Source organism: Schistocerca piceifrons, chromosome 1, assembly GCF_021461385.2.
Source record: "Schistocerca piceifrons isolate TAMUIC-IGC-003096 chromosome 1, iqSchPice1.1, whole genome shotgun sequence".
Classification (NCBI taxonomy): Eukaryota; Metazoa; Arthropoda; class Insecta; order Orthoptera; family Acrididae; genus Schistocerca; species Schistocerca piceifrons.
In genome coordinates, this window is record NC_060138.1 from 587297019 (window position 1) to 587311129 (window position 14111).

General features: G+C 42.0%; 1 protein-coding gene across 2 annotated transcripts in view; it reads left to right on the plus strand.

Annotated features, from left to right (window-relative positions):
• The window catches only part of LOC124802838 (protein SERAC1), a 292435-nt gene that overhangs the window by 98252 nt on the left and 180072 nt on the right, over positions 1–14111 (plus strand). For both annotated transcript variants that reach the window (XM_047263863.1, XM_047263854.1), the window contains exon 5: positions 9980–10081. In XM_047263863.1, the coding sequence (XP_047119819.1) occupies positions 9980–10081 (102 nt within the window). The remainder of the gene's footprint in view (positions 1–9979; positions 10082–14111) is intronic.

The following is a 14111-nucleotide window of genomic DNA, read 5'->3' on the forward strand; positions in this document are numbered from 1 at the left end:
ATCACTGCCGCTACATCACTCTTTCGGGCGCCTCCCCAGATGGGCCTTGAATAAGGCTGACTGGGACTCATTTGTCTCCATTGCCACTATTGAGCCTCTTTCTCATGACGCCATTGACGTGGTGGTTCACACAATAACCACCAGCATCATTTCTACAGTGGAATCTCCAATTCTTTGTTCTTCCAGGTCCCCTCGGCGGAGGACTGTCCCTTGGTAATCACCAGAGATCGCTGACGTGATTATAGATCACAGGTGGGCCTTCCAATGTCATAAGTGGCACCCATCACTGGAACAGCTCATTGCCTTTAAGCTGCTCTGTGCCCGAGCCCGATGCTCTATTTGCCGACGGAAGCTAGAGTACTGGGAAAGGTATGTCTCCACCATTGGCAACCGTAACTCCCCATTGCAGGTTTGGACCAAGATTAGGTGACTCTATGGATAGCAGACTCCTGTCAGTGCACCTAGGCTTTCCCTGAATGGAGCAGTCTATACTGACTCAGACATGATTGCAGAACTCTTAGAAGAGCATTATGCTCAGAGGTCCGCTTCTGTGAATTACGTGCTGGCCTTCCACTCCCTGAAAGAGCGGTTGGAACGTCAGAGCCTTTCATTCCATACACACCACCCCGAATCATACAGTGTTCCATACAGTGAGTAGGAATTCCAAAGTGCCCTAGCTGCTTGCCCTGATATGGCTCCCGGACCGGATCACATCCACTATCAGATGCTCAGACACCTCTCGGTGGACTGCCAGTGACACCTCCTAGACCTTTCCAAATGTATCTGGGTTGAGGGTAAGTTCCCATCACAATAGCAGGAAAGCATCATCTTACCAGTGTTGAAACCTGGCAAGAACCCCCTGGAGGTGGACAGCTACCGGCCCATTAGCCTCACCAACATTCTGTGTAAGTTGCTCAAACGCATGGTGAGCCGGAGGTGGAGTTGGCTACTTGAGTCTCAGGGCCTTCTGTCTCTGTCTCAGGGTGGGTTCTGTAAGGGCCGCTCTGCCACCGATAATCTGGTGTGCCTGGAGTCTGCCATCCGTACGACATTTGCCTGCTGCCAGCATCTGGTTGCCATCTTTTTTGACTTGCGGACGGCATGTGATATGACATGGCGACATCACATCCTCACCACGCTTCATGGGTGGGGTCCTAGGGGCCCGCTCCCAATTTTTATTCATAATTTTCTGTTGCTTCGTTCCTTCCGTGTGCAAATTGGTCCCTCCCATAGTTCCTCCCGAGTCCAGGAGAATGGGGTCCCGCAAGGCTCTGTCATGAGTGTGTGACTCTTTTTAGTTGCTATCAGTGGGCTAGCTGCAGCTCTGGGAACGTGTGTATCACCTTCTTTGTATGCTGACGACTTTTGCCTGTACTACAGCTCCACTGGAATTGCAGTTGCTGAATGGCAGCAGCAGGGCACTATCCGCAAGCTGCAGTCTTTGACCGTAACGCGCGGCTTCCAGTTATCGGCCGCCAAGACTTGCGTCATGTATTTCTGCTGGTGTCACACTGTTCACCCCGAGCAATGGCTTTATCTTGACGGTGAACCTCTTGCTGTGGTGGAGACGCATCAGTTTTTGGGATTGCTTTTTGGTACCCGATTGACTTGGCTCCCTCATCGGGCTTAAACAAATGTGCTGGCGACATCTTAACGCTCTTCGTTGCTTGAGTCACACCAGCTGGGGTGCCGATCGGTCCACCCTTCTATGACTGTACAAGGCATTGAGTGTCCCTCCATTGCAGATCTGGTGCCAGTGACTACTGGCCACTTATGCTGTACATGTTTGTAGCTTGCCCAGGCATCCAAATTACCATCTTCTGTTCCCCAACTCAGTCGCCCATCTTCCAGAACGGCAGCCCCTGTCAGGGAGGACAATTGCAGTTCACGTCTGCTCTCTTCCCTCTGGGCTTGCGTTTTTCCCTCTCCCACCTCTTTTCCGGGCCTATATATCCCAATGGTGTGTGCCCTGCCCATGCCTTCAGCTGGATTTGGCATAAGACTCGAAAGACTCCGTCCCTCCTGAGGCCCTCCGTCGACACTTTCATTTCATCCTTGCTGCATTTCATGGCTCTGACATAGTTTATACCAATGATTTGATGGTTGCTGGTCGAGATGGTTATGCTTTTACTCTTGGGAATCAATCTGAGGCTATCGATCGATGTTTTCCTTGCTCCTGTCTGGTGATGGCTATCCAGGAGTCCATCCTTGCTCTTGCCTGTTGCGACCACTCTGTGGTTTTTGTGTGGACCCCAGGTCATGTCGGCATTCTGGGTAATGGATGTGTTGACAGGCTGGCCAAACAGGCTATCAGTGAACTCGCCCTGGAGATTGGCATTTTGGAATGTGATCTCCAGTCAATATTGCAGCAGAAAGTCCTTGGTACCTGTGGTGATGAATGGCACACCTGGCCTTCACCCAGCAAACTTTGGGTTCTCAAGGAGACTACAGGTGTGTGGCACTGCTCCATGCAAGCCTCTCACAAGGACTCAGTTGTTCTCTGCCGGCTACGCATTGGCCACACCTGGCTGACCTACAATCATTTATTGCACCGCGAGAACCCACCTCTATGTCGCTGTGAATCAGTGTTGACAGTAGTCCACATCTTGTTTGACTGTCTGCTTTTAACTGCGCTCAGGCAGACGTTTGTGCTGCCTGATACGCTCCCTACACTTTTAACAGATGATGCTGCAATGGCAGTCTTAGTTTTGGGTTTTATTAGAGCAGGGGGCTTTTACCTCTCAATCTGAGCTTTTGTCTCTTTTGTGTGTTGAGTCTGGCCTTTGGCCTACGGGGTTTTAGATTGGAGTTTTTAGTGAGTCTCTTGGTGGTTGGCTTCCCCCCCCCCCTTTTTCTTTTCTTTTCTTTTTCTTCTTCATGCTCGGCCAACCACTGTAATGTTCTGTGTGCTTTTATTTCCTTTTTTCTGGTCTTTGTCTGTGTCTTTCTTATTCTGTGTCATCCCTTGTCCTCTCCCTTGCTTGTTTTTATTCCTTGTGGATGTTTCATGGTCGTGGAAAAAGGGACCGATGACGTTTACAGTCTGGTCCCTTCAACCCCCACAAGCCAACCAACCAATTAGAAGGCAAATTATTACAGGAAATGTAATATGTTGAAATATTATTTAGGGGTGGAAATCAATAAAGGAATGGCTAATGAAATACCCAGTTTTAGACAAGTTGGTGTGTTTGCCTTGACCCAAAGGGAAACTTTCTGTTACACAGACAATATCGCTCTGTAGACACTGAGTGGATTATGAGGCACAATGATGAAGTTACTGGTGTGTGTGTGTGTGTGTGTGTGTGTGTGTGTGTGTGTGTGTGTGTGTGTGTTTGTAGTGATTCACAGTTAAAATTTCCTGTCTTGTGAGTTAGGAATTATGGCAGGGTGTCAACATTGATCCAAACAAACTTATCTATGAATGAATACTTTGCCAAAAACTGTATAAATAAATATTTAAGGATGTCAGCAGACCTTTATCACTCCGATCATATGGCTACCATTCATTCTATGAGGGTTGGAACTTAAGTAGTGGCAACTATTTATTCACAACCGATACAAAAGAGTTACATGTTTGCACCTGTTACTGTCCTTCAAAGTAGTCACCAGCATTGTGTAGAACCTGTTGCCAGCAATGTGGAAGTTGTAGTATACCATTAGCAGAGCGTGTTCTGTTGATGGTGTGAATTGAGCATTCTACTACCAGTTGAATCTCTGGAACAATTCTGAAGCAAATGCGTTGAAATGGTTCCTTCATCTTTGGAATCAAATCAAAGTCACAAGTACTTAAGTTCTGGGAGTACGGTGGATAGTACAGTAAGTCCCAGTTCCATCGACTGAACAGAGCAGCCACAATTTGCACTGTATGCATCCACGCATTGTTGTGCAAAATGATGGGTGGGTTGCTCAGAAAGTGTTGCCGCTTCTTTTGCAAAGCTGGTCGCAGGTGATGCTCCAAAAATGAACAGTAATACTGTGCATTGACGGTCTGCCATGGAGGAACGTAATGCATTAGGATAACACCATCACAGTCGTACACAGAATCACCATAACTTTCACCATACTGGAGCCCTGATGCACTTTCGACTTTTGCGGCGACCCATAATGATGCCATTTGTTGGATTGGCGTTTCAGTTTTGGCTCGTAGGATGTGGCCTATTTCTCATCCAGTGTTATGATACTCCATAAGAAAACCTCTCCTTCCTTCTGTCCCATACATCCTCCTACCACCATCTACTCCAGTCTGGCAACTAACATCTCCTATCCCATCAAATGCAGGGCTACCTGTGAAACCAGTCATGTGATTTACAAGCTAAGCTGCAACCACTGTGCTGCATTCTATGTAGGCATGAAATCCAACAAGCTGTCTGTTCACATGAATGGCCGCCAATAAGCTGTGGCCAAAAAACAAGTGGACCACCCTGTTGCTGAACACACTGCCAAACATGATATCCCTCATCTCAGTGACTGCTTCACAGCCTGTGCCATATGGATCCTTCCCACCAACACCAGCTTTTCTGAATTGTGCAGGTGGGAACTTTCCCTGTAATACATCCTACGTTCCCGTAACCCCCCTGGCCTCAACCTTCGTTAGTCACTGCCCTCACCCATCCAGCTCCCTCCCTGTCCCCATTCCAGCACTACACAGCTGTCGTTTCACCACGACACCCAGTCTATTAATTTCTTTTTATTTGTCTCCTTTCTGCTACTTACCCCCTCCCCCCTCCCCACATTTTGTCCTGCCCTGTGTCTAAACTGCAGCACTTCACTGTCCGTCACCCCCACCAATACTAGCCCTCCCCCTCCCCACCCCAGGCTCCCCCTTACCCCACCCAGTCATCACTCTCTTCATGCACTGGTGCTGCTGCTTGCAGTTTGGTTTTAGTTGTCTGAGACTGCAGACGTGTGTGCAAGTGGAGATTGCTTGTGTGTGTGTGTGTGTGTGTGTATTGCTGACAAAGGCCTTAATGACTGAAAGCTACAAATGTGTGAATCGTTTTGTTGCGCCTATCGTGACTCAGCATCTCCGCTGTATGGTGAGTAGCAACTTTCCTTCTCTAATATTGTTTTAGATGGGAATATTTACACCCGAATTTCTCTTGAAAATTGTCCCATGAGGTAAAGTCTTCAGAGTGGACGTTTCCCCAGTCAGTAGTGTCCCCTAGCAAGTAATTCAAAATGAAATCTATCTTTCTATAGTCTTCCAACTTTTGTGGTAGTGACCTGCAAAATGCTCTCAGGAAGTAGGTTAGATGTACTTCCCCATCTGGTTTAAACTTTGGAAAAGGCTTATAAAAGTTCATTCCACTTCCCAACTTTAATTCGTCTAATAGTGTTGTAGCATCAAAATATTTACCTTTAACTTGACTTTCTGTTAATTCCCTTTCTAGTTTTTGCTAATTCGTCCCATGGTTGTTAGTGATTTCCTCCCCAGAAAGCTGCCCATTTCCTAAAGTGTGTGAAATCTCCTTTGTATTTTTTCCTCCTAACCTGACTGTATCTCGTGTGAATATACAGAATATCGATTGTCACTTCTCTGTTCTAATATTTCTTTGTGCAATTGCACATCTGACATCTGATCTTTTACCAACTTACATTCTGTTTCTGTAAAGTTATGTAAACTATCTATGTCCGTATGCAAATCTTTAATGTTTTCACGTATCTCTTCCTGAACTAAGTCCCATTGTTTCAAGACTTCATTGTATATTTCTTCTCTTAAGATGTTGAGTCTTTGCTCTAGCTTATGTCTTAAATGTGCCTCTAATGTTTCGTGAGTGTCTTTAAACTGCGTTTATAATTCTTGTTGCATCTGTTTAGGTTTTACATTACTTGCTCATGGGCATCTTCAATCAGATGTAGTTAAACAAACATGTCATTAATACTCTCTTGAAATATAGCATCATTGTCAATTATTTTTACAAATATATTACTGATCTTTTAAATTTTTTCATTAGATTATTTTATAACCTGTGTGAATTGCTTATCGATCTGTGAAAATTTTGTATTAGATTGTTCTATTACTTGTGAAAACTTTTTGTTTACCTGTCTCTGTATGTCTTCCAGTTTTTTTAATAACATTTCTGTATTAACCTGTACTGATATTTTCCCTGCTATCATTGGCATAAATAAATTCACAATTATTACCTAATCACTGCACTATGGCTACAAAAACAATTTTGAACTGAAATACTGGTGTAGCACACCATAGTCGTACTGTGTGCTGGCGATGGTCTAGTCATTGGTGATTGCGTTCTGATGGGACAATGATTTAGACTGTTGGTATTTCGATGATGTAAGCTGCATGCTGACATCGTGGTCGTATAGACTGAATGTTGGCGTCAAAATGGTATAGACTGTGCTCTCGTGGTGGATCATTTGTCAATGGCTGCATGCTGGCCAGACACCGCTGGCTGTGTGCTGGCCCTTGGCAGGTCATATATGGTTGCGAGCTTCATCAGTTTAGACAGGTGCTCTTAGCCCAGGCACATTGACACTGTTCTTTATGATCCCTGTTGCCCTAGGCTATCCATCTTCTCTTTGCTGATTTATTAAGGAGTCGTCCTGTGGAGCATTTATTTAAATGACTGATGACTGCTGTATTTAGCTTATGTGATGATGTTTTGACTGGTTGAGTAACATCTGTTCTAGACCTATTACTCTATACAGCTACACCTAACACCTCTGCCTTAACACTCCTTTATTGTATTGGTGTAGATGTTCAACCTTGCAACTCGTTTGATTTACCTCAGGGTCAAGCTATGCTGTACCCTGTTCTTCTTTGGCATTGAACTTCTTTCTTCTGTGCAGATTCCTGTAAGTGAATTGGCTGTAAAACCAGACACTGCTTCTCTACTTAAATAAAGTGTAGATTGGTTCCAATTATCTCTGTGTATAGTCACAAATGTCCATAAACAGTTACATGTTACCTGGGAAGTTAGTACTCCCAGTGCCAACTAATATTACTGCCTCAAAGACCTCTCTTTAACTTGTCAAACAATGGAAAATCCCAATGTAACAACCTTGCAAAAAGGAAAGTTTACTACTCACCGTATAGTGGAGATGCTGAGTTGCAGGCAGTCACAACAAAAAGACTGTCACAAATACAGCTTTTGGCCAGTAAGGCCTTCATCAGAATTAGATGGCAAACACACACACACACACACACACACACACACACACATGAGTGCAGTCTCAGGCAGTTGAGGCCACACTGCGAGGAGCAGCACTGGTGTATGATGGGAGTGGCGACTGGGTGGGGGTAAGGAGGAGGCTGGGCCGAGGAGGGCGAGGGATAGTATGGTATGTGTGGCGGACAGTGACGTGCTGTTGGGGAGCGTGGAGGGACGAGGTGGAAAGAGGGTAGGGCAGCTACGTGCAGTCGGGTGGTTAGATGGTGGGAGCAGAGAGGTGGGGAGGGGATAGTGGAAAAGGAGAGAAGTAAAAAGACTTGGTGTGATGGAGGAATGAGGGCTGTGTAGCGCCGGAATGGGAACAGAGCAGGGGCGGGATGGAAGAGGACAGTGACTAAAGAAGGTTGAGGCCAGGGGGATTATGGGAACAAAGGATGTATTACAGGGAAGTTCCCACCTGTGCAGATCAGAAAAGCTGGTGTTGGTGGGAAGGATCCATATGGCACAGGCTGTGAAGCAGTCATTGAAATGAAGGATGCCATGTTTGGCAGTGTGCTCAGCAACAAGGTGGTCCACTTGTTCTTGGCCACAGTTTGTCGGTGGCCATTCATACCCACAGACAGCTGGTTGGTTGTCATGCCCACAGTGCTATGAGGGGAAACTCGTAATGCAGTACCACCCAGTACTGGAGCAACTGAACCATGTTCTCTGCCAGGGTTTCAACTAACTCTCCCCTGCTCCTAACTCCTTACCTCATGCCTCATACCCCTGTAATAGACCTAGATGCAAGACCTGTCCTATAAATTATAAATCCTCCCAACACCATCTACTCCAGTCCGGTCACAAACATCAGCTATCCCAACAAAGGCAGGGCTACCTGTGAAACCAGTCATGTGATCGTGATCTACAAGCGAAGCTACAACCACCGTACTGCATTCTATGTGGTCATGACAACCAACAGTCTGTCTGTGCACATGAATGGCCACCAACAAACTGTGGCCAGGAATCAAGTGGACCACCCTGTTGCTGAGCATGCTGCCAGACATTACAGACTTCATTTCAATGACTGCCTCACAATCTGTGCCACATGGATCCTTCCCACCAACATATCAGCTTTTCTGAATTGACCAGGTAGGAACTTTCCCTGCAATATATCCTATGTTCCCGTAACCCTCCTGGTCTCAACCTTCATTAGTCATCAGCACTACACAGCCCTCATTCCTCCAACACACCCTGTCTTTCTACTTCTCTCGTTTTCCACTATTGCCCCGTCCCCGCCTTTCCACTCCTTCTGTCTAACCTCCCGACTGCACATAGCTGCCTTTTCCTCATTCCACCTTGTCCCTCCTTGCTCCCCAACAGCAAGTCACTGCCCACCATGCCTACCTTGCTATCCCTCTCCCTCCCTGTCCAGCCTCCTCCTTACACCCACCCAGTTGCCACACCCACCATGTACCGGTGCCACTGCTCGCAGTGTGGCCTCAGTTGCCTGAGAGTCAGTCATGTGTGTGTGAGTTACGTTTGCATTATTGTGTATGTGTGTGTTTACCATCTAATTCTGATGAAGGCCTTACTGGCCAAAAGCTATATTTGTTGTGCCTATCTGCAACTGAGCATCTCCACTATATGATGAGTAGTAACTTTCCATTTCACAATACTGTCTCTTTAACATGCTTGTCAATAGCTTAAAACAACAATTGGCTGCATACATTGTATTTATCTTCCTTGGTGCTGGAGATCTTCCATGATACCAGAGTTACTTCATTCCTTCTTGCTCCACGGAGATTACAAATACTCTCCATCAGGTAGACTCCGTATGTCATGAGTAATACTTTCCGACAGTATCTGGCCCGATGTTTACAAAGCAATTGTGATCACACACTTCTTTACCCTGAGCTCTACATTTGACGTACATGATACATGTCCTTCCATGAATGGCGTGGACCACTACAAGTGCATTCAGTTTACAAGTGAAGTACCCACTGACATATTTTAAAAAATAAAATTTTGGATAGAATGTACAATTTCAAAAATATGTTGTAACTGTAAAAATAATCACAATGGATATACTTGAAATATCTCTTGTATGAGATATTATTGAAACTTCTGATGATGTCTCTGAATTACCAAACTAACTGAAGTTTCACGTTACTTTCAGTCATAGTCCACTTTTCTTGTTGCTCATCTGTCATGGGCACTTCATTTGTTTTTCCACTCGTCTCTCACTTCCCTCCATAAGTAGTCTTCTTTGACACTGACCACTTTTATTTTCTTTTGTTACTGGGGCATTTCATACATTTGGATTGTTCTGCACGTATATTTTTTTTATGTGAGATCATCTTTTGATATGCATACTGAGGTAAGTAAATGAGGTTTACTGTCATTCTCAAACCATGCTTTTCTCTTTTCTCCATGGCTTACCTGTTGTACTCCCCCCCCCCCCCTCTCTCTCTTCCCCCCCTTCCCCCCTCTCTCCCTCTCCCTGTCATCCGCCCTCCTACCCATCCTTCCTCATCATTCTATCTGAATCTTATATGACAGAGTCTAGCTGTATTATGTCATGTAACATCTTCATTTCATCATTTTCTCCCAAAAAAATTGCTTTCTTTTGTTTCTGTTTTCCAAGTTCTGATAACTTTATCATTAGATTTAAATCTATGAAGATATTAAAACTTTTTTAACTGATGACACAGCATTTAACAAGAATGTGGTCTCGAATGCAAAACACAAAGATTTCATGAAAAACTACATTTGTTCTCCCTCACAAAATAAAAGAATCAGTTTTCAATTGAGAATTTTATCTTTTTGTTTTATCTAATAAATTTGTTTTGTTCTGTCCTTGAAATAAGGATGTAATTGACAGGTTGAAGCAGTTATTAATATCTCTGGACAATAAAAGTAATCACCACTGTTTGAGATACTTGATGGCAAAGACACTGCCAGAGTATCAGGTAAGTTATTTTTATAAAATATCTAAGAATACTTACTGTTAAATAGTCTCTATTATATAATGCAATAATGTTGTTGACTGAATGGTATCAGAAACATTGTTTTGGTTAAATGTAGATACAGGAGACACAAATTGGAAGCAAAGTTATGTATCCAGTCCGAAGAATGTGTAAAGCATATTGAATTTTATATGTGGTCACATTAGCTTCCAGTTTTTTCAGTTCTTACTCCATATCTGAAATTTTAGTGGATAAGACTTTGAGGCCTATGTTAATGTGAAACAGCATGTATATCCATTATATCTCTCCATTAGATTTTGTGGAATAGTCTCTAAAATTTATTTTTGATAGATACCTTTCCTTGACCACCTACACAAGGGATGCCACTTCAGAGGAATTTTATACCTTTTTATATTCCATGTAGCTTATTACTTCCTCTTCAACCCTATAAATTTATGAAATTTTAAACATGTTTATTGGCTATGATACAGCAACTGTACGCTATTTAATTACAGGATGTATATACAGCCACATCAGTTGCACAAAATTTTTCTGTCAATTGACCATGGTTTCGATTGCACTAGGGCAATCTTCATCAGAATAAAAAAATTACATGGAATTGCAACATGATTGAAAACATCTGACCAAAAGCGCTCTCATGAAACAGAAATGTCACATGAATAAAAAACTAAAATGTAAAAGTATAACATGATTGTCAACTAGATAAAATACTCCATGGAATACAATTACAGCTGCAAGGTCGCTTAGGGCCAAGAGCAGCATAAGATAGCCACTACCATCAGACTAGTCTAATCCTCTAAATTTATCTTCGGTACATACACTGAATCATTGTGCTCTTTCTTTAAGTCTGTCAATACGTGTTAGCAACCTGTCATGGCAGCAAAAGAGTAGTACCAAGTGTCTACAGTCGAGTGTCTTATCTGGTATAATGGTAATAAATTATGTTCCTAGCCTTTCTCCTGAATCAGTCTACCCATTACTGAAAACTGTATCAAAATCCAAACAGTAGTTCCTGATATTAGCCTTCACTCAGTGAAGGACTTCAGTTTATAGTATGTGTATAGATTGTATAGATTCCAGTCAAGCTTCATTGCTCTCTGGAGTTGCGATGGCTGTTTACTTTTTTGCTTTTCCCACCAGATGCTCTTTATAGCTGACCAAGCTTCCATCAGTCCCTTTGAGATGTCACTCCAAATGCCTGTTAAATATAGAACAGATACAATAACATTATGAAAAGACTGCCACACACACACTCACACAAACGCACCTCACACATACATGACTGCAGTCTCTGGCAACTGATTGAGTGTGGCTTCAGTTGCCAGAGGCTGCAGTCAGGTGTGTGTGAGTTGCATTTGTGTGTGTGTGTGTGTATGTGTGTGTGTGTGTGTGTGTGTGTGTGTGTGTGTGTGTGTCTGTCATCTATGTTTTATGAAGTCCTTGCTGGCCAAAAGGTTGTTTGTGACAGTCTTTTTGTTGTGACTATCTGCGACTCAGCATGGTGAGTGGCATCTTTCCTTCTCATAATATTGTTACATTCCATCCTGGATTTTCCCTTGTTTGGACAGATACAGTACATATATTACACACTCTCTACCTCTTAGTGAAAACTGTATCAAACTCCCAACAGTAGTTTCTGTGATTAGTCTTCACATACAGAGAGAAAAATGTGGCAGGAGCTTTAATTTAGTAATGTGTGTAGATATATTTGAAACTGAGTCAAAAGCTATCTAAAAATCTATGAATTATAGCCTATTTGGATGCCGATAACTTTAGTGACTATCTTGTTATTACTGAGAGGAGGCTGACATTTCTGTAATTTTTTGATGTCTTGCCTGTCTCCTTTCTTGCCAAATATAATATATATAAAATTGCCACTGTTTTGGAAAATTGGTCTTCTACAGACATTCCATAAACACTTTTGCAAATTTCTTTTGTATTCATTTCCCATACATTTAACCATTTATACTGAAACACTATCATCTCCAGGCACCTTTCTATTGTCATACCTTGCCTTGATTTATACATCTCATCTGGACTTACTTCTGTGATGTCTTTATTTTCATTATTAACTTCTTTGTTTCCTTATTTGTACTACATTAACATTTACAGTAGTCTTGGAATGCTTGTAGAATTATCTCTTCGTTGCTTGCTATTCTGTTGCCTGGGATTTTAACTTGATGATATGTGGTGTCTACCCAACACAAGTTTCTGCTTTGTTTTCTTTATGCTCATATTGTTTTCAGTTAATTATCATAACATATTTTCATTGATTCTTCTCAAATGATCTCAAAAAAATTCTGAATTATTATCTTTAATTCAACATATTCTGTCACATTTCCATCCCTGTTTACTCGAAACTGTTGCCTTAACAGCTGCCTCTCACTTTGTATATGGAACTTCATTTTCTGTTTGCATTAGTATCTTTGTGAAATATTACCTCTAATGTCTAAAACTTTTTACCCTTCATTTTCTAAGATGTCAAGCTTGTTGCTTAATTTGATCTGGTGTACCTTTCTGCTGCTAAATAAATTGTGGTAATCTACATTTCAGACTTCTTGTTTCTATTTTTACTCTGCATCTTAATAATCTATGTTCACTCAAATTTCATAAGTGGTTTTGGACCATCACATCTTGCAATTTCTTAATTGTTTGATAAAATATAATCCATTTATTTTTGAGTTCAAGTTTCTCATTGTTATGTCCATTTTCTATTTATTTTATTCTGGAAGAGTGAGTTAAGCATAAACATGTTCTTATAAATTTCTACTGGGTGAAACCTTCATTATTTTGTATCATACACAATGTTCCCTACAGAAGGACCATTCTGTTGTTTTTATCGTACTATTGCATTGGGTAAATTCCCATTATCAGTGTGAGAAGGGAGTTGCTGTGGGAAGGGAGTTGCTGTTACTTAATAGCTTGTGTAACATTTTGTATAGGTCCTGTACCCTCTAATCAGGAAGCAAGCGATTTGGTGCTTAGACTTGAGTGATAGCCATAGAGTATCCTTAGTTTATTTTGAAAATAGTCTTGCTATTCTGGCTGACTTTTCTTCATTCCTTAAATATCTGTAATCTTATTTTTAATTTTCGTGTTTATTACAATGCCAAGGCCTGAAATTCACCCCTCCCTCTTCCATACGCAGTGTATTGCCACAAATAATAAGGAATATAAGTAGTTGGATTTTAAGTTTCATACTTTTATTTGTTTAGCCAATTTTTATACTATGAAGTGCAGATGCAGAAGTATTTGGTCATGTCCTGAAGCCATTTCCTCTGTTCCCATAGTCCATAACTTCAAATATTCTTTCATCCAGGCCACAATCCCCTGCAACTGGCATGTATCATTATGGCTGCTGGCAACTTGAATCTCAGAACATAGAATCAACACACTGTTTAGATGGTGACTACTAGCCACCAGAACACTTTGGTCTCCAGTAAATACAGTGAAACCCTGCTTTTACACTTTTCCAGGGACTTCAGAACGTGGTGTAAAATGTGGGAAAACGTAAAATGTGGGAAATAACGTTTTGAGCTGTAAAAGTTATATACAGGATACTCCCTCGCATTTTTGGACTTTATATATGATATATGTACATAACACACTTCAAAAGACTTATCGAGGACTGGTTTATTATCTAATAAAGGTTTATTATCTAATAAAAACCACTGATTTAACTGGAACTGAAATTGTCTGGGAAATAGGAATGTTTGACTCAATTTCATACGTGATAATCAATGTTTTTGAAAGCCTGCACTAGTAACGAATTTTTTCATGCTAGCATGATGTGTTTTGAGAATTTTTTCTCATTGTCAAGTGCAAATATGTATATAAGTGTGGTTTCCGAATGTGTGTTATTCTGTGCCTTTTGCACTGTAGTTGTCTTTTTGAGGTTATCAGGTACTGTGCCTTATGTAGAAAACCAAAAAACACAAAATATCACTCACATTATTTGTTTGTGTAACATCACAAAAAATACATACGTAAATAGTGCACTTGACAATGAGAA